The following is a 25893-nucleotide window of genomic DNA, read 5'->3' on the forward strand; positions in this document are numbered from 1 at the left end:
CTCTTGGCTCTACATTCAGCCATCACTCCTGGTGGTGCTCTGGAACCCTGTAGAATGCTATCTAACCTGCATCTAGTGCATGTAAGGCATGCACCCTACCACTGTACTGTGGCTCCAGCACCTGCAAGGCCCTAAGAGTGATTTACTCTCTATATTGACTCTTTGGACCTTTAGTTTCTAGTTTTTAGCATAAAAATGTTCGTATGGCAACATCTTTTCTTTGCTCATCATGAAAATGAGGTTTCACAGTGGAATTTAGATACTCTTATAGGATAAGGTACTTTTATATTGGTAGTAATATTTGTTTATGAGTTTTCTATTGTAAATGGAATGAGACATAGGCAAACATTTACATTTTTTGTAATGTGTTTAAATGTACTATTACTTTTCTCCCGTATTGTCAGTAATCTAAAATGAATTAGAAAATCTGTTCTGGGGCTGGAGTGATAGCACAGCGGGTAGGGCGTTTGCCTTGCACGCGGCCGACCCGGGTTTGATTCCCAGCATCCCATATGGTCCCCTGAGCACCGCCAGGGGTAATTCCTGAGTGCAGAGCCAGGAGTGACCCTTGTGCATCGCCAGGTGTGACCCAAAAAGCAAAAAAAAAAAAAAAAAAAAAAAAAGAAAATCTGTTCTGTTTTTGCATCCAACCGGTTTCCGTTGTTTACCTATTAGCTATGCACTTTTAACACCTAGGACCCTGTTAAAAATTGTAAGAACAAAGTAAAATTTGTACCTAGATTCTACAAATGGGATAACTTAATTCTTTATATTCACAGAGTTTTAAAAAATTAATTCCTGCTGAGAGCTCGAACAGATTTTCTGAGTTCACTTTTGTCCCGTTTGTTTAAAGCTTGGTTTTCATTCCTTTTTGTTACCTGGGATAGTTCTTGGTTACACAATTTGGTATAATATAAAGGCTTAATTATGGTCATATAGGGGAAGGTATATAATTTGTCAATTTCTTTCTACAAGGGAATGAAATGTAGAGCAGTGATACCTTCTCCTTGTATAGTTACTACAAACTTGAGTTAGAAATTTACATATGGATGGGGCTGGAGTGATAGCACAGCGGGTAGGGCATTTGCCTTGCACACGGGCCGGGCCGACCCGGGTTTGATTTCCAGCATCCCATATGGTCCCCTGAGCACCGCCAGGAGTAATTCCTGAGTGCATGAGCCAGGAGTAACCCCTGTGCATTGCCGGGTGTGACCCAAAAAGCAAAAAAAAGAAAGAAAGAAATTTACATAGGGTAAAATTTACAGAGTGCTCAGTTCAGTTAATTTTGAAATTGATGTGCATGCATGTAATTACAAAACTGTCACCTACCTACTAGTCAGTCCTCTTGGTAGCATTAAAAACACCATAGTGCATGATAATTGTATTTACATTCAGCATTTCATTGTGTCAGCAAATATTTATTCACTTTTTTCCTATAAGACTGAAAACATTAAATCATTCTTTTGAGTTATTTTGATTATTACTTCATTTGATTTGAAGCTATTGATAGAAATTTAAATAATTTCATGACATAAAATATAAAATTGCAGATATATCTTTTGTCAGTCATTAACTTTTTTCTCAGTTACATGTGTCTGTATAAACATACTTACATAGTAAGATAGAACTAAATATTTATATTTTTCTTTATAGATGTGAAGAACCTTGTTTATAAATATGAATATGAAAAGTTTTATTAAAACCATTCAGTTAACACCTTGAACTCCTTCTGAATTATAATCTCTAAGTCACATGATAATTTACTATGAAAAAGCCTTTCTTTTCTTCTTTTTTGGGGGGTAATGGAGATTGAGCCCAGAGCTTCACACATGCAAGGCAAACTTAATATCACTGAGCTACATCCCTGGCTCTTACATTATTTTTATGGAATATTATAATTAAAAAATTTAAATATTTTATGCACTAAAATTTTCATAACAGTTTTTGTTAACCGTTTCCTAGATTCAATTTAGTTTACTAATATTTAAAGTTATTATTGGTTCTCTGGTTTTCATAACATTAGGCAATGAATTATTGTGTATTTTGGGGGGGAACCATAGCCAGTGGTTCGTAGGCTCTGTATTCAGAAATTACTTCAGATGGTGCTCAGGGACCAGTGGAATTTCGGGGCAAGTACCTCATCTGCTGTACTATCTTTCAAGGCCCAGGATTCTTTGTACAAAAGAAAGTAATGGTTATGACAGCATATGTATATAAACTAACTTATTTCAGAAAGATTTTCTATAAAAATTGAGTATCTAGAGCATTGTTTCCCCAGGTGTGTAATTTCAATGGGAGGTGAGTTTTGGAAAGATTCTGATGGTAGTAGCCTCATGTGAAATTGGGAGCTTTCTGTTTGTTTGCTTAAAGGTAGATTTTTGTTTGGTGGTGCTGAGTAATTTTTTTTTTTTTCTGAGATGGGGACAGTAGGACAAATAAATATGGAACTCCCTATTGTGATATAGGTATTGATTTTCTTAGATTGTTTGTGGCCATCCCCCTCTATGTACCCCTATCCCCAAGGAGTTTTTAATAAAGCCTTGGGTGCTTTAGGAAATGAAGCACTCAGAATATCCCATGAAGTGTTTAAATAGTTTGAAGGTTTGCTGGATTAGCTGGTTTTGCATTTTCTTTTCAGCAAATTTGATATTAAATCCCAAATAACATATTTGGAATCTTCGCTATCAAGATAATGATGGGAAATGAGAGACTTAATCTTGAGTTTGTTTTTTGTTCCTTTCATGCTATGATGTTAAACTAAAATTCCTAAGTTTTCTGTTTCTTTAATTCTTTTGGAACTTAAGGGAGACTGTTGTGTAAAGTAGAGAAAAGAGAAAAATCAGACCAAATGCCAAAATTGTGGTGTTCTTTTTCCTAAGGATTTGCAAAAAAACTGCAGACAAGCTGTAACTTTGAATGAATCCTCTGGACCATTGTTGAGAGCATCAATTCATCAAAATTGTGGACAGAAGTCACAAAGCACAGGATTACTACCCAGAAAGTTTTATGGCAACAGTGTGGGAAAGGTTCCACTTGATATCATTGTGAGTTGTGATGATGGTAGACAAAATTATTTACAGCCGAATGGAAGAGTACTTTTACCTAGGGCAAAAGTAGCCAAAATCACAAACTTGAAAGAAAGGAAAGCAAGCCTGTCTGATCTAAATGATCCAAGTAAGTATTTTACTTCTTAATTTCACTTAGATTTATAATGTGAACATGGACATATTTGAGAAATGTTTTTAAAATCAGTATGTTGTATCATTTTTTTAAACTTTTTTTCCTTTTGAGTAAGATGATTAAAATTGTCCAAGTAGTTAAAACTTGATTCTCATCCTTTACAACATAGATACTAAAAAATGTCTCCCCAGCTCCAAACCTATTCCACTTTTAGGTCATGTGCCAGTTAGTCTCATCTTTATTATTTCAATGGGGTTAGTTTTCCTATTCTCTGTATGTGTAGATTTTCTAGCAAAGAAGTGTTTCTGAGGAAGTAAGTGACACAATGTCTGGCATACTATAATGGTTTACATAAAGTATTCAGTGGAACTTGAATTACTCTACTAAATCTCTTCCTCTCTTTAGACCAGTATTATGTATATGTGATAGTCTTTGTGTATTCTTTATAAAATCTTTTGCTCTTTATTACATTCAGCATCTAATTCTAATTAAATTCATGGTGTGTATAGCAGTAAAAAGGGAGAAAGATGAGATTCAATAAAATGTGGAGTGAACTCCCAAGATCTTAAGTCAAATGAATAAAAATCATGCAAAGTATATATAGTATGTTACTCAGGAAAGGGGGGTTATGGGATAGTGTTTTGATTTGTTTAAAATAAATACAAAATGTTCCAAAAGCTAAATTTAAAAGGTTGTTAGGGTTGGAGATACAGAACAAGGCTTGCCTTTCCCAGTTTGATTTCCCAGTCTCTTTTGAGCCCTGAGCACTGCCAAGTGTTACCCCAAATGCCAAAAATTAAAAAAAAAAATTAAAAATTGTCACATGAAAATGGAAGGAACAGCATAGAAGTTATTAGTGGTTGCTGTACTTCTCCAAATGTGTTTGCTTTGTAGATTTGACAGTGGAGTTATATAATTGTTTTTTACTTGGAGTATAAAACAGAATTAAATTTAAAAAATGTTAAAAACAAAATATCCAAAGTTAAGCAAGTAAACTTAGTTGTTTCTAGTTGGTGACATGTACACAAAATAATTATTTCAAATGAACTGAAGATAATGATAGGGCTACAAATTCCTAATTTTTGTTCCATAAAATAAGATTTCTTGTGAAAGAGAATAGACATAACAAAAGTGTAAAATAAAGGAAATAAAATCTTCAAATTTACATTTAAATTGGAGATAAAACTGTGGACTTTATCTAGTTTTCAATTTTAAGGATTAATATACCCTGTTTTATAAATTAGGCAACCTTTACTTGAGATTGGTAACTTCTCAATATCATACGAACTTATTGGAACTTAGATTTTTCAAAGATTTTTCTGGTTTCCAGGTCTTTTTTTCTTTATATAATTGTTCTTTAATTTGTATTACTAGTAACATAGTTTTTGTTTCAATTTTTATTTTATTGTAGATGATCAAATGACAAAATGTGTATAGTATCCCAAGTAGTGATTCTTTAATAGAAAATTGAAGTGCAGGTGTTTGGAGTAGAGTGATATTTGTCAGTGTTTGGATGAAGAAGGGTTTAATATATTAAGAAGAGTTGTGCACCTTTGTTGGAATATAAGAACAAAACCTTATATTCTGCTCAGCACCCCAGACTGAGTGACTTGAGCAACAGAATTTATTTTCTTAAAATTTTAGGACTAGAAGTCTAAGATCAAGGTGCCGTCAGAATTGATATGTAAGGAATTCCCTCTTTTCTGGCTTCCAGATGACTGCCTCATAATGATCATTCTCTTGTTTGTGGATAGGGTGGGCAAGGGGAGAGAAAATTCGCTACTTTGTGGGACACCATTTCCTGTCAGATTAAGGCCTCACCTATATGACCTATATAACCATTGTTGCTCCTCTTTAAAATCAATCTTCAGTTGTTACACTAGGGACCTGGGGATTAAGGATTTTAACATATGACTTTTGAGGGGACTCAATTCATTGCATTACACCCCGACTTCAATATATTTATATAGAATATATTATTTGATGTAGAATTAAAGCTCCTATGATAATGGAGTTTTGTTTTGTTTGGGTGCCACACCTGGTGATGCTCAAGGATCACTCCTGACTCTGCACTTGGGAATTAATCCTGCTGGTGGTCACAGGACCATAAGGGATGCTGGGGATCAACCCCAGGTCATCTGTTTGCAGGGCAAGCACCTTATCTGTTGTACTCTCTCTCCAGCTCCTATGATAATGGTTTATTATGTACATAACTACCCTCATTTGCTTTAAAGTTATGTTTACATTGAGTTCATTAGTTTTATGATACTAGATAATAGATACATGTAATAAAATTCTACCCATTGTAGTATTGGAGCTTTAAAATAATTTTTGTGTATAAAATTAGCTTTATAATAAAACTTAAAAAGTAAAATTTGTTGTTCTTGTAGGAGAGTACATATATATTAAGTTATCTGTATGACAGTCTTTCAAATAAGTTGTCATTAGTCACAGTTTCATATAGAGGAGACTTTCGTGTAGCTGTTTAATGATTAGCCAAACTCCAATTTTCAAATAAGTGTTAAGCTAATGAGGCCTGTTAGATTTTTTTTGTTAATAAAATCTGAAAAAGTTCAACTTTTAGCATATGCTTTTGAAATTGGGCAGCAGAGAGCAATACTAAGAATGATCCTCTCTGAGACAGGAATATTGCTCAAAAAAATTTATATGTGATATACTGCACTGTAGCACTGTTGTCCCATTCATCAATTTGTTCGAGCGGGCACCAGTAGCGTCTGCATTGTAAGACTTGTTACTGTTTTTGGCATATTGAATACGCCATGGGGAGCTTGCCAGGGATACTCTTGGTAGCTTGCCGGGCTCTCCGAGAGGGACAGAGCAATCGAACCTGTTTGGCCGCATGCAGGGTAAACACCCTACCGGCTGTGCTATCGCTTCACTCCATATGATATATTACAAAAGAAATTTTTCCTAGAAATCTGTGTACTCTTAATTTTTTCTATGTAAATACTGTTAAATTCTGGGGATTCCTGAAGTCAACATTTCTGCTTTCTTGACGTTTTTATAAATTAGGAAAAAACAGATGAGCAAATAAGTATCCCATAATAAAAAGCAAGAAGCTTAATCGGGTTTGTACCTGTATGCTTTTTTGGTTACATTATCAAGAAGTGATATTTAAGCTAATAATGCATGACAAAATGTAAAGTGTTCAGGAAGTTGTAATCTAGACGGGAAGGAATGCTTGTTGTTTTTTGAAGAGAAGGTAAACAAAGTGCCAGGAGCATAGTTAAAGTATGAGAAAGTTGTCAAATACTAGTGTAAGATTATGTACATTTATAAACCAGACTACAAGGTAGTATTTGACTCAATTACAGTGTGGCTAGCTTTAGGGAATTATGTTGTAACAGCATTTTATAAGATTCAATGAATACAAGATATAAAAAAGTAAATATAAGACTGAATTTTCCTGGGCAACAATTAGGAATTACAGTTATTTTTGTATGAATTAAGTTATTTGGCTACATAGAGTTTCAGGGATGCTTAAAATGTCTCCTATTTTGTGAGCAATATGTATCTCTATTATCTAGATAACTTGAATTTTCTTGAGCTCTATCTGAATCGTGCATACAGATACTTAATTCTTGCTGTAACGTGAGTATGTTTCTGTGGGTGATAAGTAGTAATGGACTCTAAATTCAGTTTCATATTGTATATTATTTTAAAAATTCTTTATTTTTAATTCTCCAAATTTAACATTCCATCAGATATAAATTATAGTATTGTTTTTATATAAACAATTAGATTGCATATGTTTGTATAGTCTATTCACTTTTCATTTCAAATCTAGATGGGATCTGAAGCAGATTGTTTATCAACATTATTAACCGACGGAAATTAAAAACCTTAAATATGTAACATTTTCTTCATAGTCATTTTGTCCAGCGATGATGATGATGACAATGACAGGAATAACAGAAGAGAGAGCATATCTCCTCAACCTGCTGATTCAGCATGTTCTTCCCCAGCACCATCCACTGGAAAAGTAGAAGCAGCACTAAATGAAAATACCTGTAGAGCAGAGCATGAGTTAAGAAGTTTTCCAGCAGATTCAGAATTAAGTACAGTTACATTGCCAAGAAAAGCAAGAATGAAAGACCAGGTACTTTTAACATTTATTCAGATAAAGTCTCCTCTCTGGTATGTAATTTTCTTTTGGAGGGTAATGTGGCAGTTGTCAATTTGAGAAAATATTATTAATGAGGAAAAATTATTAAGTGGGGCTTACAAATAATATATATAGAACAGCACTAAGATACTAAGATTCCCATCCATATTTGAAATGAAAAGTGAACAGACTATGTGAACATATGCAATCTAATTGTTCATATAAAATAAGTTTTATAATAAAACAAAATAAATTTTGCTGTCCTTGGAGGAGAATACATATAGAATACTAGATTTCCCTTTTAATATATATGTGTGTACTTTTTTTTTTTTTTAATAACATAAGATCAGGGAGAACTATCTGCTCAAGTAGTTAGAATACATGCCTGGCATATACAATGAGGTGAGTTTGATTCCTGGCGTCAAATGGCTTCCCAGCAGTGCTGGGTGTGACCATGATGTCCCATCTTCTTGTTTGTTTAAGAAGATGTATCAACTGTGTATGGTTCAGTTGCTTTTTGGGTCACACCCGACAGTGCACAGGGGTTTTTCCTGGTTCTGCACTCAGAATTACTCCTGGCAGTGCTCAGGGGACTTTATGGGATGATGGGAATCGAACCTGGGTCAGACACGGGCAAGGCAAACAACCTACCCACTGTACAATTGCTCCAGCCACGATGTCCCATCTTCTTGATGCCCCTGCTTGGAGGAATAACAGTGCATCTCAGGCCTATAGCCCCATCTCAACTTTGCCCAGGATGGACACCTTCATTTCTGGGAGTCGCCCTAATAAATTTTACATACAGAAAGAAATTTCAATTAATAATCGTTTAAAGTATCCAAAAAAAAGTTGAAGAAGCAATCTAGAGCAAAATTGTAAGAGATTTTATGTATACTTGCATAATCTAAGGACAAGGTGAAGTCACCTTGGATGCATTTTACTATCACATGTTTTATATTTGTTTTATATTTCAGTACATAAAAACTTCCAAGTGTTCACATGATAAGTTTCTATATGACATAGCCTGTCAGTATACAATAGATATGGAGAGGAATATTTATAATATGGAGTACTATTTTAGGACTATGAGCTCTAAAAAGTTGGAGCAGAGAATAAGAAAGACACGATTCAAATAAACAAGTGAAAAGTGCAAATTAGTTAAAATATTAATTGAATACTAACAGACATACACAGTTTATACCAAAACATTTGATTTGACTACTGGGAAGATGCTAAGAGGAGTACTTTGCTTATTTGCTGATGGAAAGCACTGTAGTGCTGTCATAGCACTGTCATCCCATTGTTCATCGATTTGCTCAAGCGGGCACCAGTAATGTCTCCATTGTGAGACTTCTTACTGTTTTTGGCATATAGAATATGCCACGGGTAGCTTGCCAGGCTCTGCCATGCAGGCAGAATACTCTCGGTGGCTTACTGGGCTCTCCGAGAGGGACGGAGGAATTGAACCTGGGTTGACTGCGTGCAAGGCAAACGCCCTACCTGCTGTGCTTTTGCTCCAGCCCCATGCTGATGGAAAATAGTAACTTATTATTATGACCAACTTATTTTAACTGTATATATCAGATGGCCAAAGATTTTATTTCCTAAAGGAATCTCCCCCTTTGCAGTATACATAAGATTTAGAACTGGTGACGTGGGTCAGTGGTAGAGCACTTGCCTTACATAAAGTGAGGCCCAGGTTCAATCCTCAGCATTGCTAAAAAAAAAGACAAAAAATTCAGTATGTATGACTATGACGATTGACAATCAACTCTAAACAAAATCATTGCCCAATTTATGTGTAACTGGCTGAAGAAATTGTGGTGTGGCTGAAGAAATTGTGGTGTATCGATACCATACATTTTTCCTGCAGGCCAGACTAAATTCTAGAGCTTTAAATAAAGGATTTCAGATATTTAAACAGTGCTATTTTGTGGCAGTACTAGCCAGTAGAATTGAGTATTTGTTTCCATAAAAAGGACTTTTTAGTTTTTTATTTTTCTTTGGTTTTTTTGAGCCACACTCAGTTGTGCTCAAGGCTTACTACTACTCTGCTCAGGGATCACTCCTGGCAGGGGTCATGGGTCATATGTGGTGCCAGGGATCAGCTATGTGCAAGACAAGTGCCCTCCAAACCGTGTTATCTCTTGGGCCTGCAAAAAGAACTTTTAAAATAAAATCATACCTTACCCATGCAGTAGTGTGTTATGTATATATACATGTTTTATTATAAAAAATATAGCTAAATATGGAAATATATTTTGAGATGGGAAAAATGAAAATCAAACAATTAATGCCATAAGATTGATTTGAATGAACGTTTAAAGTTCAAGTTGTCTTGAGCTTCCCAAAAAGTGCTGAGGGGACTTGGAGGCTGTGTTTGGTGATACTCAGCTGTGTATGGTTCAGTTGTAAGGTTCAGCATCACACCACTGCTTGGGACTGCCAGTGCTACATGCAGGTCTCCAGGGTGGCAGGGGAGAGGCATACAGTACAGTAGATAAAACTGGGGTCCTTGCCACATGCAATGGATTAATTTCTGAGCTCTGAGTTCTCTCTCTGACCTTGAATTAGTACATTTAATATGATGTTGAAGATGTTTTCCCAAATATTTTAGCACAAAAATTGTAAATGAGCAGATTGATGTATTTGGTTAAGTATAATATCAGCAAGTAAAAGATCAGTAAATGCAAAATAAGGAAAATAAACTGTGATGGAGAATTTATCTTCTATCAGTATTTTAGTTAAAAGCCAAGAAATAAATGCAAACCATAGAAAAAATGAATAAATAAAGTGAGAATATCTGAAAGATAGGGTTAGGACAATAATTCGCACCTGGAGTGTATATCTTTTATACATGAGACCCTGGGTTTAGTTTGTAGCATGAGTGGTGTGACTGGTTAATTACTAGTAAGTAACCCTGTACTGCCAAGCCTGAGCCAGTGCTATTCACTCAACCCAAGCATTATATCATATGGGCTTACTACCACTTGGAGTCTCCCATAGGCCTCTGATCCATGCAGGTTTTAGGTGTGTGCCCCCCCCCATAGGAATATATTGATCTGTAAATTAAAACTATCAGATGGCTGAAAAATTAAAAGTATTTTATCTTGATTAATGTTTGTGAGAATGAAATGCTTTATGTGTTATAATTGTGCTGGCGGATAATTTGATAGTAAATACAATGTTCTAAGATTTAATGGCAAAAGTACTCATTAGAGATTTAGTGTGTCATGGGGAATGGTCAGAAAGGAGCTCAAGATACCTGTCATAGATATGTTCAATTAAATAATTATTTTTATATATTAGAATTTGTTGGTGAGCAGTTTCCAGATTGATAGACACTCTGAAACAGTATTTAAGTGCCATTAGAGGCATGTTGAGAGGACTACCCAGTTTCTAGACTTAATTCTTCTACTATGGATTCAGCTGGAATAGTGATTAAATTATTTGATTACTGTGCTAAGTAAGTCTTTTCTTTTGAGAAATTTTTTAAGAAAGATTGTTTGATTTTGCACCATACGCCTGACACTGCCCAGGATTTACTCTGTCTCTTTGCTCATAGATCCTTCCTGGCAGTACTGAAAGTCCAGACCATATAGGTTGCCAGGGATCTATCTGGGATTGCCTATGTGTGAGGCAATGGCTTTAAAATTGTACTATCTTTATACCAGATTTCGAAAGTTTTAAAACTTCTAGTAGGTTTTATTCATAAATAAAAAAAATTGGTTAATACTAAAAGCAGTTTACAGAAATATATATGTATACATTACATTTTATTTAGATACTTCATTTTACTGACAATTACAAAAATGTCTCTCATGCCATGGACATTTTTTTCTCTTGTTTTCTATGAAGATAGTTTTATTCTTGTGATGATAAAACTTTTAGCAACAGTTTTAATTATGATTGAAATTAAATGCTTATATATGTTATTTGATTCTATGATTAAGTTGCTTTTGGAAGTGATTAAAATCTGAATTTAATGTCAGTTAAAATTTTTAGAGAGGTCTGTAACTTGGAATGTAGCTTAAGTAGAGGTAGTCTTATATGTGTAAGGCCTAAAATTTACACTATATTCCCTCAGTCCTCCCCCTTTCTCCTCACTCCAGCTAAGCCTGACATAGTCCTTGTGGGCCCAGCTTTGGCCATGACCCTCACAACTGACAATTCTTTAAAAAAAAATTTGGGGGGTTGTAGAGGGAGCGTAGGGCAGTGCACAGGGTTCACTCCTGTGCTTTCCACTCAGGGATCACCCTTGGTGAGTGCTGGGGATCAAACCCCAGTCAGCCATGTGCAAGGCAAGTGTTTTACCTGCTGTATTATCTGGATCCTAATATTTTTTTAATATAAAAGATTTATGGTATAAATAATGTTCTCCTAATGCACATATTTTTTTAAGAAATTGATTTAATCCAAGAACTTCCACCATTACCACCTTTCTTTCATCCAGCATTATATTGTGCATGAAACTTAGTTGTTTATTTACATTAACTTTTTATAGTAGATACTCTGTTGGACAATTTTGAAAACCAAACCTTAAAGGAATTATTAATATAGCCTTGTTAGATTATTAAAAGTGATAATAGCTCTGATTTGAACCCAGGTAGTATGATTTCCAGACTATTATCTCTGACTTATTAAAGAAATAACTAGATTAATATGATTATAAAGTATCATTGTATGAACTCAGTATATTTTTAATTTACACTGTTAAGATTAATTTTATGTTTTGATAAATTTATTATTTTGGATCTTGCATGTTTGTACTTGTCCATCCTTGCTTTTCGTAATTTACTAAGTAAAAATTTTTCTCTGTCTTTTCAGTTTGGTAATTCAGTTATCAGTACACCTCTAAAACGTCGAAAAGTGATTTCTCAAGAACCTGTAGTTGATCCTGTATCTTTAAGCTGCCAAAGTTCCTTTGACAGTGTCATTTTGAACTGTCGAAGTATACGAGTAGGAACTCTTTTCAGGCTATTAATAGAGCCTGTAATTGTAAGTATATTTTTTTCGCCCTTTGCTATACCAGTTATATGATTCAAAGTAGAATTGCTATTGCTAATAGTAATACTGTTACTTTTTAAAATTAAAATAAGTAATAGAATATTAGAATTATTTCAGTTTTCTATTAAGAGTATGAACAACTATTAATAGTTTCTCATAAAATCAGCGAGTAAAAAATTATGCTGACGGTATTGACATAAGAAGATACCTCTTTTTGTAAATTAAAAAAGCCTTCAGCATATTTATGTTTTTTCTCATGCCAGCTTATTGCATAAAAGAATATTTAAACTGTAATGAGACATAAAACAGTCCAAAATTTGGAAATCTGCATAAAAATGTCTTGAAACAATAGGACTCTTCAAAACAGAATATTGGACATTATTTAATGGCTACTCTGGAAGGGCTGCTTTTGGAGCATTTATGTAACTAAACTACAAAACTACAAAAGCGCTTTCTTTAGTTCCTTTATTGCACTGGTCATACCGTCTACTTGTCATTCTACTGCTGAAATCCATTTCATCTCTCTCTCCTGCTCTCGCTCTGTCTCGCTCTCCCACTCACTCACTCTCTCTCTCTCTCTCTCTCTCTCTCTCTCTCACTCTCTCTCTCTCTCTCTCGTTCTCTCATTTTTGGGCCTCACTGACTATGCTCAGGCTCTGCACTCAGGAATTACACCTGGCAGTGCTTGAGGGACTGTATGAGTTGCTGGGAATTGAACTTGGGTTGGCCAAGTGCAAGGCAAAGGCTTACCTGCTTTAATATTCACTTTGACCTCCAAATCGTTTTCTATTTGAACTTTTCGTAAAATCTCATTTTTGCAATATTCATTTTTTTCTTGCCATACATTTTTCTATCCATTGTTGGTAGATTGATAGGACTTGATTTTATACTACCTTAAGTTAGCTGTTGTTGATTTTCTCAATTATTGGGCATTTTCCCTGGCTATTGTCTTAAACTAGTTTTTCACTTTGGTTTTTCTAACACTTGCCTGTCTATGTAAGTTCATATCTTTAAGAAAGTACACCTTGGGCTGGAGTGATAGTACAGCGGGTAGGGCATTTGCCTTGCACACGGCCGACCTGGGTTCAAACCCCAATATCTCGTGTGGCCCCCCTAGTACCACAAGAAGTAATTTCTGAGTGCATAGCCAGGAGTAATTCCTGAGCATCGCTGGGTGTGACCCAAAAAGCAATAAATAAGTAGAAAAATAAGAAAGCACATCTTTTGTTACATCAGGAAAGCTCATATTTTTGTTACTTAAATTATAGTAAATTATAGCTCTTTATTTTCTACTGTTTGTGGTTTTAGAGTACAGTAAGGTCAAAAAGGAAATAAAAACTGGGTTAAGTGTAGGAGATGAATAATATCTGAATCTGATTTTCTTTATTTTTGTGGGGGGACACCTGATAAATCTCAGGTAACCCGTGATTCTACACTTAGAAATTAGTCCCAATGGGCGTGGGGTACCGTATGGTATGCTGGGGATCAAACTTGGTCTGCACGTACAAGGCAAGCGCCTTACCCTCTAGAATTGCTGTGGCCCCTAAACCTTTTTTCTTTAGGAGAAAAGTTCTATGGGCATCCAACTTTTTTTTTTCCCCTTTTGTTTCAGAAAGTTCCAGTTCCTGGTGATTTTTGTTGCTTTTTTTTGGCGGGGGGGTCACACCTGGCAATGCACAGGGGTTACTCCTGGCTCTGCACTCAGGAATCACTCCTGGTAGTGCTTGAGGGAACATATGGGATGCCGGGGATCGAACCCGGGTCAACCGCGTGCGGGGCAAACGCCCTACCCGCTGTGCTATCGCTCCAGCCCCGTTCCTGGTGATTTTTAAAAACTAGAAAGTTTAAATGTATTCTGGAAATCTGAGGGAAATATGTAGTGTGTTCATTATTAGCAGTGTGCCATTTATCGATTATTTTATCGATTTGCTCAAGCGCGTACCAGTAAACGTCTCCATTGTGAGACTTGTTTTTGGCATATTGAATATGCCACGGGTAGCTTGCCAGGCTCTGCCGTGCAGGCAGGCTACTCTTGGTAGCTTGCCAGGATCTTCAAGAGGGACAGAGGAATCGAACCCGAGTTGGCCTCGTGCAAGGCAAACACCCTACCCGCTGTGCTATCTCTCCAGACCGTGTTCATTCTTTTTTCCATGTTCATTATTACCCTGACAAATTGTAGTATATGCAAAGGTTTTGTTTTCATTTAATTATTTTTGTTTCGGGCCACACATGGACTTACTCCTGACTCTGTGCTCAAGGATCACTCCTGGCAGGTATTGAGATCGTATGGGGTGACAGGGATCAAAACAAAGATGGCTGTGTATTTCTAAAGCATGTATCTTCAGTTTCTTTGTTTGCAGTGTTTCCTAGGCTACCGTTCCCTGGTCCTGATATCCTGAATTAGCATATTGCTTTCAGAATAGTCTTTATAAAGTATATTTAGTGATGTTTTCGACTTTGTATTTCTAACTGCTAAATCTTTTTTTTTTTTCTTTTTTGGGTCACACCCAGCAATGCTCAGGGGTTACCCCTGGCTTTGCACTCAGGAATCACCCCTGGCGGTGCTTGGGGGGTCGACCATATGGGATGCTGGGGATCGAACCCGGGTCGGCCGCGTGCAAGGCAAACGCCCTACCCGCTGTGCTATCGCTCCGGCCCCGCTAAAATTTTTTATATTAATGGTTTTATTGAAGAATTTTCAAACATAAGAGTTCAAAGAATTTGATAGTTGAGTACAGCTAGTTTCTGTTGTTGGTATTTAAGCTTGCTTTTCATGTCTATTTATGCCTTTATTATTGACTAACTTTTTAAATGTATTTCCAAGTTGTTTTTTTTTTAATTTTCTTAATTTATACCTACACAGAATGATTATTAATTCAGGATAATATCAGATTTGGTATATCTTCTTCACATTAAAATAGTGTTACCTTTTTATAACTACTAGTAGCAACTGGTTCAGGCAAGATCTTCAGTACATGCCAAAGACCACTCATTGAAAGTTTATTAGGTAACAGAATATGTGTAGTCTATCTCACTACAGATTATTATTATTTTTATTGTTGTTGTTATTTAACCAAAAGGACAAAACACTGTATAGTAAAAATATATCATGCTGCTTTTCCCTAGTGACTAAGCTTGTATCTATTGGGAGACAGCCTGCATGGGTTATAGTGGGAGGTATAAGAGATTAATTCTGTGCTATGTTTCCTGAAAATGTTTGACTTGAATTTTAAATCGGGAAACACATGCATAAGCACATTTTGCAGAGCCTCAGCTGGGTTCTTCAAAAGCTATATTATGAAGAACAGGAAGAGGCAGGTTTCTGGTGTAGACTAGAATAGACAAAATAGGCGAGTGTAATCATAACAAAAGCATGCATTTTTGAGAAGTTGAAATAGCTTTAGCTATTATTGAATAAAGGAGAAATTGCCAAGGGGGTGAGTGGACTCCCCAGAAATGCTGGGCACCATGAAGGATGCCTGGGCAATGTTTGGGAGGCCATGTGGTGGAATCTGAGACTAGGGATGGAATTTGGGGCCTTGTAGCAAGGTGTGTATACCAGGTAAGCATTCCAGCAAGCTCTCCAGCCTAAAAGACAATTCTGAGTGGTTTGGGAAGATTGAATGATTTGCTGGATGAAGTTTATCTTGATTTTCTCACATAGCTAAATAATGTTTTAGTTCTGTAGAATGACTTGGTTATTCTACATAGAAGTATGCTGAAAAAATTTAGAGATAAAAATTTTATGATGTTCCTTGCTGCTTAGCAAAATGGGAAATGTGTATATACATTATACATAGACTGATGGAGTTTACTGTTAAGATATTAACAATTAATGAATCTAGGTAAGGAGTATTCAAATGCTCATTGTAATATTCTGAAAATTTCTAACACTGAAGTCTTTTTTTTTCTTTTTTACTCATATATGTGTGTATATATACATATACGTGTATATGTATATACACACACACACACACACACACACACATATATATCCCCCCCTTTCCCAAGAGATCATAATCCTGATCACCTGTCCCTGATCCAGAGACTGTTTTGATTACCTTGTCACAAGAGTCAGACAAGGAGGCTCCTCCCAGCCTGTGCTTGCCACACAAGCCAGCACCTTAAGCTGTTGAACCATCCTCCAGCTACTCAACCTTTTCCTCATGGAGAAGAGGGATTATCTCATCTTATATTTAAAAACTTTGTAGATGGTTCCGTTTCTCCTTCCTCCATAGTCTAAATCTCAGAAAATATGTCATTTAGAATATTTGTAGAACAGTCTTTATAAACCTATTCTTCGTACTAATTTATCTTACTTTTTAGTTTTGTTTAGATTTTATCAAGATACAGCTAGAAGGTAAGCTGTTTTATGTCTTTACTTAAGCTTTGTTTATACTAAAGTACATATAGAGATAAATGATTAAATGATATTTATAAAGATCATTGGTTGCAGCATTTATCTTTTAAACCAGGGTGTATATGCCTTGACGGTATAAGTTCATTTTGTAATTGTCAGAACACCCAACTATAGTTTATAAGTATACTTTATTAGAACCCTCTTTTTATTTAAAAAGAAAATATAGAAGATTCTTTAAAATGTTTTTAAAGATTTTTCTACCTTTGGGAAAAATCTCCCCAAAGGAGAGCACACTGTTTACAAAGAGCATTGTACTTATGTTTTTAACTTGTAGCATTATTTACAGTGTTCTCCACTTAGTTTGCTTTCTTAAGAATTGATTCCTTTTCTGTTTCCTTTTTGTTTTTCTCCAGAACCAGAAAATGATCCTGTAGGGATTACCTTAAATACCTCTGATTTAACTAAATGTGAATGGTGTAATGTTCGAAAATTACCAGTAGTGTTTCTTCAGACAATACCAGCAGTTTATGAAAAACTGAGCATGCAACTACAAATGAATATGGAGAATAAAGTTTGGAATGATTGTAAAGGAATAAATAAATTAAAAAGTAAGTTATGTAAACCAGAGTACAATTAATTGAACAGAAGAATGTATGTGTATGTTGATACAGGCCTTAGGATGACGTATATTACTTAGGATCCTTAAGGTAACTTTGTAAGATAAACACTACCCCCCATCTTACAGATAAGGAAAGGCCACAGAAAATGATAGGTCTGAAGGTATATCCAGGTTAACTCATTTAAAAAGTTTTTAAATTGTGGAGGCTGGAGCAATAGCACAGCAGGTAGGGCATTTGCACTGCATGCGGCCGACCCAGGTTTGATTCCCAGCATCCCATAAGGTCCCCTGAGCACCGCCAGGAGTAATTCCTGAGTGCAGAGCCAGGTGTAACCCCTGTGCATCACCAGGTGTGACCCAAAAAGCAAAAAAAAATAAATAAAAGTTTTTAAAATGTGTTAAAACTCAAGATGATTGTATTAATATTGTTATTCTGAGTAAAATAAATTTTCTTAATGTACCGTTTTAACTAATAAGCATTTTAACTAATCCACTATATATATATATATATATATATATATATATATATATATATATATTTGCTTTTGGGGTCACACCTAGCAATGTTCATGAGTTACTCCTGGCTCTGCACTCAGGAATTACTCCTGGAGGTGCTTGGGGGACTATATGGGATGCCGGGGATTGAACCCGGATCGGCTGCGTGCAAGGCAAATGCCCTACCCATTGTACTGTCACTCTGGCCCCAGCCATATAAATTTTGAATCCATAAAAGTTTGGAATAGGAAGGCTTGTAGACTGGGTTTTCATCTCTTTCCATAGATAGATGTGGTCTTCTAGTTTGTACCTCATCACTCCTCTTATGGCATAGCATGGCTGATTATAATCTAAATCTGTCCAACAATCTTTGCTGCTTCAGCTTAATCACGAGTAAGTGATAGCTATATTAAAGCAATAAGAATTGACACATTAGTGGGGCTGGAGAGATATAGCACAGAGGGTAGGGCGTTTGCCTTGCATGCGGCCGACTCGGGTTTGATTCCTGGCATCCCATATGGTCCCCTGAGCACCGCCAGGGGTAATTCCTGAGTGCAGAGTCAGGAGTGACCCCTGTGCATTGCCAGGTGTGACCCAAAAAAGAAAAAGAAGAAAAAAAAAGAATTGACACATTAGTAACAGCAGTTTTTGCAGTTAAATCTCTAGTTAAATTTCTAGTGTTACTACCATTACATTTGGCAGTTACTTATGTTTGACAAAGAAAATGTTCATTGAAAATACTGAAAACTAAGCATCTTTAGATTCTGTCAGATGAAGTAAGTAGTACCATTCATCTATGGATTTGTTATATAGATTTGCTGAGCTGCTTCTCAGGTAATGTGTTCTGGTTCCTTTTTCATAATAACTTATATAAATTTTCAGGTAACACTTCGCTAGTCTTTATTCTAGGAAATATTGTGTACTTATTGTATGCCAAATGTTGTTTTGAACATTTATATGAGAATTTATGCTGATGCTATTATAAATACCTAGCTGTTACTATTTCTAACATCTACGTAATTTTTAATAGTCTAACATTTATATTTTTTTCTTTCCAGATTTGGAAGAAAAGTACATAATTTTAATTTTTCAAAATGGCCTTGATCCTCAGGCAAACACAATATTTGAAAATATTATTAACGACATTGGTATAAAGAATAATGTGTCTAATTTTTTTGCGAAAATTCCCTTTGAAGAAGCCAACAGCAGACTTGTTGCTTGTACAAGAACTTACGAAGAAAGCATGAAAGGAACTTGTGTGCAAAAAGAAAGCAAAATAAAAAATGTAATTATTTTTTTAAATGTTATAATTAAAGTAACAGTTTTAAAGGGAAATATGTTTCATTATGTTGCTCATTTCAGAGTTCAAGGTTTCTTCATTTGTATTTTTTATAAAGTTGTTCATAATGACTTATCTCATTCAATAGTCCAACACCAATCCCACCACCATTCCACCTTCTCTACCATTATTTCCAATTTTCCCCAGATCCCTCAAGTCTGCCCCTATAGCAGGCCCTGAGTAATTTATATTGCTTGTTATAAATAATTCACAGAAAATGATCAAAAAATGTTTCCTCAGAAGATAGTTTGTGAAGATTATTGTATCTCACCTTGGAGTCATTAAGACATTGTATAAAAAGATTACTGACATGTTGTTATAGATTGAGCCTTGTGTGTTTATATTTTCTCAGTTAAGATTAGTTGCTTCTACTTTTCATTTCATCCAATGTGGTATGCTACTCCCGGTTTATCACTGATGTAGAGTTTGAGATGTTACTCCAGGAAGTCGAAAATTTTTAATGTGGTGACAACAACTGGAGTTAAATTTTTAATTAGATGGTGACATTTTGTGCCCCAAATGATTCATCCAAGCGCTGGGTTAGGAAGCATTCCTGCAACTCATTGATCTTTCGAAATCTTAAAAGTCTGTGGATGATGGCCGGTTAATGAGCTTTCTTGGGGTCAGAGGTGGTTCATGGGCATGACTGCCAAGGCTTCTGGAACTACATGGAAATGGGGGAAAGTAGCCCATCCCCAGCTCCATGAAAGCTTAAGAGATTTCAGTCACAAAATCCACATACCTGAGTTTTCAGCAAATTAATTTTTTGATGAGACTTGTCCAGAGCGATGGAGTCTGGAGTTAAGAACATGGCAGTAATTGTAGAGTGTGGAAGTTTTTGGCTGCTTGAGCTCTGTTTGGGTGGGTGGTGGGCTTATTTACTTACTCCTCCCCCCCCCCCAGTACCTCAATGACTCAGCCTGGTTCAGGGCCTGAAGCATCTCTGTAACTTGTTGATCTCTTTTGAGATTTATTTATGAGTCTCTGGATCATAGCTGGTTAAGTAGCTTACTTGGGGCCAGAGGTGGTTCATGGGCATGGCTGCTGAGGCTTCCAGAAGTACAGGGAGATGGGGGAGGTAACTCATCTCTGACTCTGTGAAAGTCTAGATTTCAGTTACAAAACCTGTATGACTGAATTTTTCAACAGATTAATTTCTGGATGAGGCTTATCTCTGGCAGTGAGCATGGCAGTGATGGTGAATCCAAGGAGGTTTTCAGCTGCCTATACTGTTTGGGCAGGTGCTGGATTCACCTGGACTCAGTCTGGCGTGAGGTCCAGAAGCATCTTGAGTTTAATCTTTTTTATTTCATTTCAAAATTATATATATAAATTGTATAATAATATGTACCAAAACTTTAATGGTAGGTGAATGACTTGTGACAAATAGTTCTTAATTATAAAGTCTCAGAAGCACCTTAAGATCCTCTCCAAACTCCATTTTTGTCTTTACTTCTCATCTGCTTTTCTTTTTCTTTTGTCTTATTTTCCGTTTCCCCAACATTGAGCATACACGTACTTATATGACTACATTCAAATTGATTGTTACTCCTTAAATTTGCTAGTGCTTTTCAGTGATGCCTTTGGCTTCAATACAAATAATGGACTTTAGAAAGTTAGGGAGATAGCTTAGATGTCTGGAGTACATATCGGCAGGAATTAAACCCAGTACTTAATCCCTAGTATTGCATGGTCTCCGTTTCTACCAAGTGTGACTCAGCTGTGTAGGTGGTTCCTGCCCTGAGGACGCCCCTCCCCCCCTCCTCCTGAGCACCATTGAACCCAATCTGCACTGGAGTGTGTTGCTGGGCCCAAGCACTGAACTGACCTGTCAGGTGTGTGCAGTGTAAAGCTGCAAGTTAATCCTGGACTCCCTCAGTGCTGCTAGGTAGGCTTCCACTCAAGGAAATATAATAGTATCTAGGTCCCTTATAACATTGTACATTTATGTCTGTCATGTACATGTGTTGTTGAAAACTCGAGTAAAACTTATACCTTTGATCTTCATGGTCATCATACGAATCCAGTTCTAGTAAAACTGGATAGTAGGTAAGTTTGGAGCCACCGAAGCAAAAGCCAAAGTGGTATGGTAAACATTGTATAATGTTAAGTTGCAATATTAGTTACAAAGATAAATACTCTGATTCCTACTAAAGCAAACAAATTTTGCTAACCTAATTTATTGGGAATGCTTAAATGTTTTTCATATAAATGTTCCATATTTCATCCTGGCTGCAGTTTTAAAATGAGTTACCAAGGCACAAATCTTGGTTAAGTTGAATAAGACCTCACCAGAGAAGACTTACTGACATGTAGGGGTAGGTAAAGGACAGAAAGAAGGGAAACTATTACCCTTTTCCAAAACTGACTCTAGAGGAAGTAAAAATCAGCTGAAGTCAAATAGTTGTGATGGACTCAAGTTTCACTAGACTTTTCTTTTATCACATTGAAGCTGATGATGTGATTTTTGTTAGCTAAATCACATCCAAGAGTGATCCAACCAGGAGTATGTGCCAGCATCAGCTTGTTAAAGTTCCCTTTATTTTGGAGAATTGAAGCTCATTACACTCTTTACCTGAGACTCTTGTATCCACTGATTTAGGTATACTTCTGCTAATAGAAGAATAACACTGCTATATCTGTTCCTGGAAGTACTGATCATCTATTTTAATATTGATAGCAGAGATTTAATACTAGAAAGATGCTATTTTGTATATGGCAGTTAGAGAAGATAAATGACCTTCAGTTTTGCATATTTATCTTTTCCTTCTTCGTTGTTGCAATGACTTGATAACATTTGGTATTGATGCTTCCATCTTTAATATTGGTGCTCTTAGCTGTCTACACACTTTGTGTAGTACCCATGCAAACATTTGGTTGCATTGCACTAGAGATTGAACAGTAATGTGACATTAGGGATCATAAATGGTGCCACCAGGATTGTGTTTGGCATGTGGGACTTGCTGGTGATCCAAGTCAAGATCTCTTGCCTTCAAGAGAGGCACCATTTCTGAGCCATCATTGTCCATGTTTCATGATTGGGGGCATGGGGCTTGTTTTGTTTCTTTTTTTAATTGAGAAGTGTTGTTCTTGCTCTTAAATAATATATAATGGGGGTATTCTTGATTCTGGCCTGTCTATGTGAGCCTGATGATTCAGTCTAGTATTGATGCTTGAGGGCAGTGCTCAATAATTGGGAACCAGGGGAACAATGTGGTGCCAAGGATTGGAGTCATGCATATGCCAGGCATGTGCTTTTCTATAAACCCTTTCAACCATATTTTCAGCTTCAGCTTGCTCTTTTTATTAAAAAAATTTCTTGGGCCAGAGCACTAGTACAAGAGGGTGGTGTGCTTATCTTGCACATGGTCGACCCAGGTGATCCTGGCACCATACCCTGAGTCCTGCCAGAAGTGATCCCTGATTATAGAGCCAGGAGTAAGCCTTGAGCATTGCTGGGTGTGTCCCCGAAACAGAAACATACAAAATTCCCAGTTTATTTATAAGTTGATGTTAATTTTCTTTATCAGGTGCCTCTTGAGTCTAAAATACAGATGAAGAATAAACAAGAATTCCAGTTTTTTGATGATGATGAAGAAACTGGAGAGAACCATACCATCTTCATTGGCCCAGTAGAAAAGTGAGACAGTTTCTTTATATTTGTGACACTTTTAAATTTCAGTTTAGTACAATTAAATAATATGCCTAAGTATGTATTTGTTTGCTTACTTTTAAATTTTGTTCCAGATTGATAGTATATCCACCACCACCAGCTAAGGGAGGCATCTCTGTTACTAATGAGGACCTGCACTGTCTAAATGAGGGAGAATTTTTAAATGATGTTATTATAGACTTTTATTTGAAGTAAGTTAATTTTCTTCTAACCTTTTAGCAAATCCTTAGTAATGTGTAATATGTATGTTTCCTAGAGTCAAAACTGATTTTGACTTTTAACACTGCCATTGTGTATGAAGCACTGAAAAATTATTTGCTCTCTCCCCGTGATTCCTCACTTTAAAAATGGCAATCACTATCATGATCATCCCATTGTTCGTCGATTTATTCAAGCGGACACAGTAACTTCTCTATTACACTCCACCCTGAGATTTTAGCAGCCTCTCCTTACTCATCTTTCCCAACAATTGGAGGCTCTTAGAGGGTCAGGGGAATGAGACTTATCGTTACTGTTTTTGGCATATCAAATACGCCAACGGGAGCTTACAATAATAATATAAAATATAAATATAAATACATAATATGTTATATATTATAATAATATAAATAGAAAATAATATAAAAGGGGTGGGCGCTGGAGCGATAGCACAGCGGGTAGGGTGTTTGCCTTGCATGAGGCTGACCTGGGTTTGATTCCCAGCTTCCCATATGGTCCCCTGAGCTCTGCCAGGGGTAATTCCTGAGTGCAGAGCCAGGAGTAACCCCTGAGGATTGTTGAGTGTGACCCAAAAAGCCAAAAAAATAATAATATGAAAGGGATTGTGAGAATTAAATATTAGATACCAAGTGGTAGGAAAAATTTTTGGCACGTGCAAAATGTTATTAAATGATAGTTAGGTTGTTATAATGTGTTAGGTCTGTAAATTACTATTCTAAATGAGGAAATAATCTTTTGAGCAAGCCAACTATATGATTTTGTTCTACCTGGTAGAAGGTTGTCAGGTACCAACTTAGTGCTGAGCACTATTTTAGAAATTCATGATCTTACAAACAACCCAAGTTGGGGAGTAGATTCAAAGAGAAAGAAGCGTTAACATGGCACAGACAAAACACAGAAAGAATGCTGTATTCTCTCTGGGATTGGAAAATACAAAGAAATAATAAGCTTTCCTGAACAAGATTATATCTTGATCAATTAGAGATGCATATAAATGTATGTGCAGTGTTTACACCTTTATAAATTTTTGTGTTTTCTAATTGGTAATTTTTAAATGGTCTATATATGTATGTATACACATAATGTATGAAATTAACTACTGGAATATTGCATTAATTTTGAGTTTTTAAAATATTTTTCAAATTTATGGTTATGGTTCAGGAACAAAACATTAAAAAGTTAAATATTTTGATTAGAAAAATCGCATTGAGTTTACATGTTCATTTTGACACATGTTCACTATGCATGAAGATTAGTGGTTTTCAATAAAGGATCTGCTTTTTTTATATAACACAAGTTACTCCTGAATTATGGGGTGGAAACAAAACATCTATACTGCCCGCTATGACCGGTGTAATTGGCAGTGTATATAAATACATTGGTTTTCTATTTTTATCCATTTGCAGTTGAAAAGCTTACAGTTTTTCATTGGAGAATAGATATAAATTCTTATGTTGTCAGTTTTTATTAGGTAAGCTTGGTTTATAAGATGATGTAATTTAACAAAACAGTTTTACACTTCCAAATGTATGTTGTAATATCTAGCATGCAACGCAAGTGCTACCACTGTCCATTAAACCCCTTCTGCCCACCCTGGGGCATCCTCCATGGCTACCCCCAGCAATGATATGGAGACCATGCTAGGGTTCTAACTGGGATCAAGCAATGAATCCAGGCATGCTTTTAAACAAACCCTGTTTATCTCTCAGTCTTCCCTTACCTCACCCTTTTGTTTATCTCTCAGTTCTTCCCTCCCTCACTCTTTTAATATTCTGGTCTCTTTCCTCTTTGATAGTTTCCACTTAAGTCAAGGGTTTGATTTCTTTTGCTCTTGTTCGTTCCTTTGGTTTGTTAATTAGAGGTTCTCAGGGTAAGATTTGTCTTTTTGTTGTTGTTGTTTTGTTTTTGTTTTGGGGCCACACCTAGTGGTGTTCCTGGGTTACTCCAGGTTCTGCTCAGGAATTACTCTTGGGGGCTTGGGGAATCATATGGGATGTGGGGGAATGAACCTGGGTTGGCCAGATACAAGATACTACCCATTATAGTCTCTCTCTGTCCCCAAACTTTATCTTCTTGATTTTTGCTTAGTGTCACCTCTAATGGCATAAGTATTATTAGAACACAGAATTTCATCTTTTTTATAACTGAGTAGTAATCCACATCTGAGTATAAACCATATCGTTACATGTTCGTCTGTCATTGGATATTTGAATTGTTTTTGTATTTCAGCTGCTAAAAGTAGCATTGCAGGGAATAGAGTGTGCATATATCCTTTAAGATTAGTGCTTCTGTGTTCTGCAGATAGGTACCTAGGAGTGGAATTGCTGATGATATGGTAGGCCCAATTTTTAATATTTCAAGAGATTGCTGTACTATTTTCTGTTGAGGCCAAACCAGTTAACCTTCACACCAATATTGCATGATGATTTATTTTTCTCTATTCTCCAGGTATCACTACGTATTTCTTGCTTCTTATAACAATTTATTTTATTGTATTTCTGTGATGATCAATGATAATGAACTCTTTGTTTTTATTTTATTTATTTTTATTTTTATTTTTTTTTAAAAAACTTTTTATTAAATCACCATGTGGAAAGTTACAAAGTTCTCAGGTTTATATGTCAGTTATACAATATTCAAACACCCATCCCTTCACCAGTGCCCATATTCCACCACCAGAAACCCCAGTATACCCCCCGCCCCCACCCCTACCCCCTACTGTATAACTAATGAATTTCACTTCATTTTTTCTTTACCTTGATTATATTCCATAATTCAACACAAAACTCACTATAGTTGTTGGAGTTTCCAACCAAGAGACACAGACCTACTACATTTGATAATTAGTTTTTCATTGCTGGAAATGAAGAGATAT

General features: G+C 36.0%; 1 protein-coding gene across 3 annotated transcripts in view; it reads left to right on the forward strand.

The window, feature by feature from the left end:
• Positions 1-25893, forward strand: part of SENP6 (SUMO specific peptidase 6) — a 109142-nt gene that overhangs the window by 58443 nt on the left and 24806 nt on the right. For all 3 annotated transcript variants that reach the window (XM_055137234.1, XM_055137237.1, XM_055137235.1), the window contains 8 exons: positions 2880-3174; positions 7071-7300; positions 12134-12304; positions 16640-16673; positions 17087-17281; positions 18846-19072; positions 22657-22766; positions 22874-22990. In XM_055137234.1, coding sequence (XP_054993209.1) covers positions 2880-3174; positions 7071-7300; positions 12134-12304; positions 16640-16673; positions 17087-17281; positions 18846-19072; positions 22657-22766; positions 22874-22990 — 1379 coding nt within the window. The remainder of the gene's footprint in view (positions 1-2879; positions 3175-7070; positions 7301-12133; positions 12305-16639; positions 16674-17086; positions 17282-18845; positions 19073-22656; positions 22767-22873; positions 22991-25893) is intronic.

This window comes from Sorex araneus, chromosome 4 (genome assembly GCF_027595985.1).
Source record: "Sorex araneus isolate mSorAra2 chromosome 4, mSorAra2.pri, whole genome shotgun sequence".
Taxonomy (NCBI): Eukaryota; Metazoa; Chordata; class Mammalia; order Eulipotyphla; family Soricidae; genus Sorex; species Sorex araneus.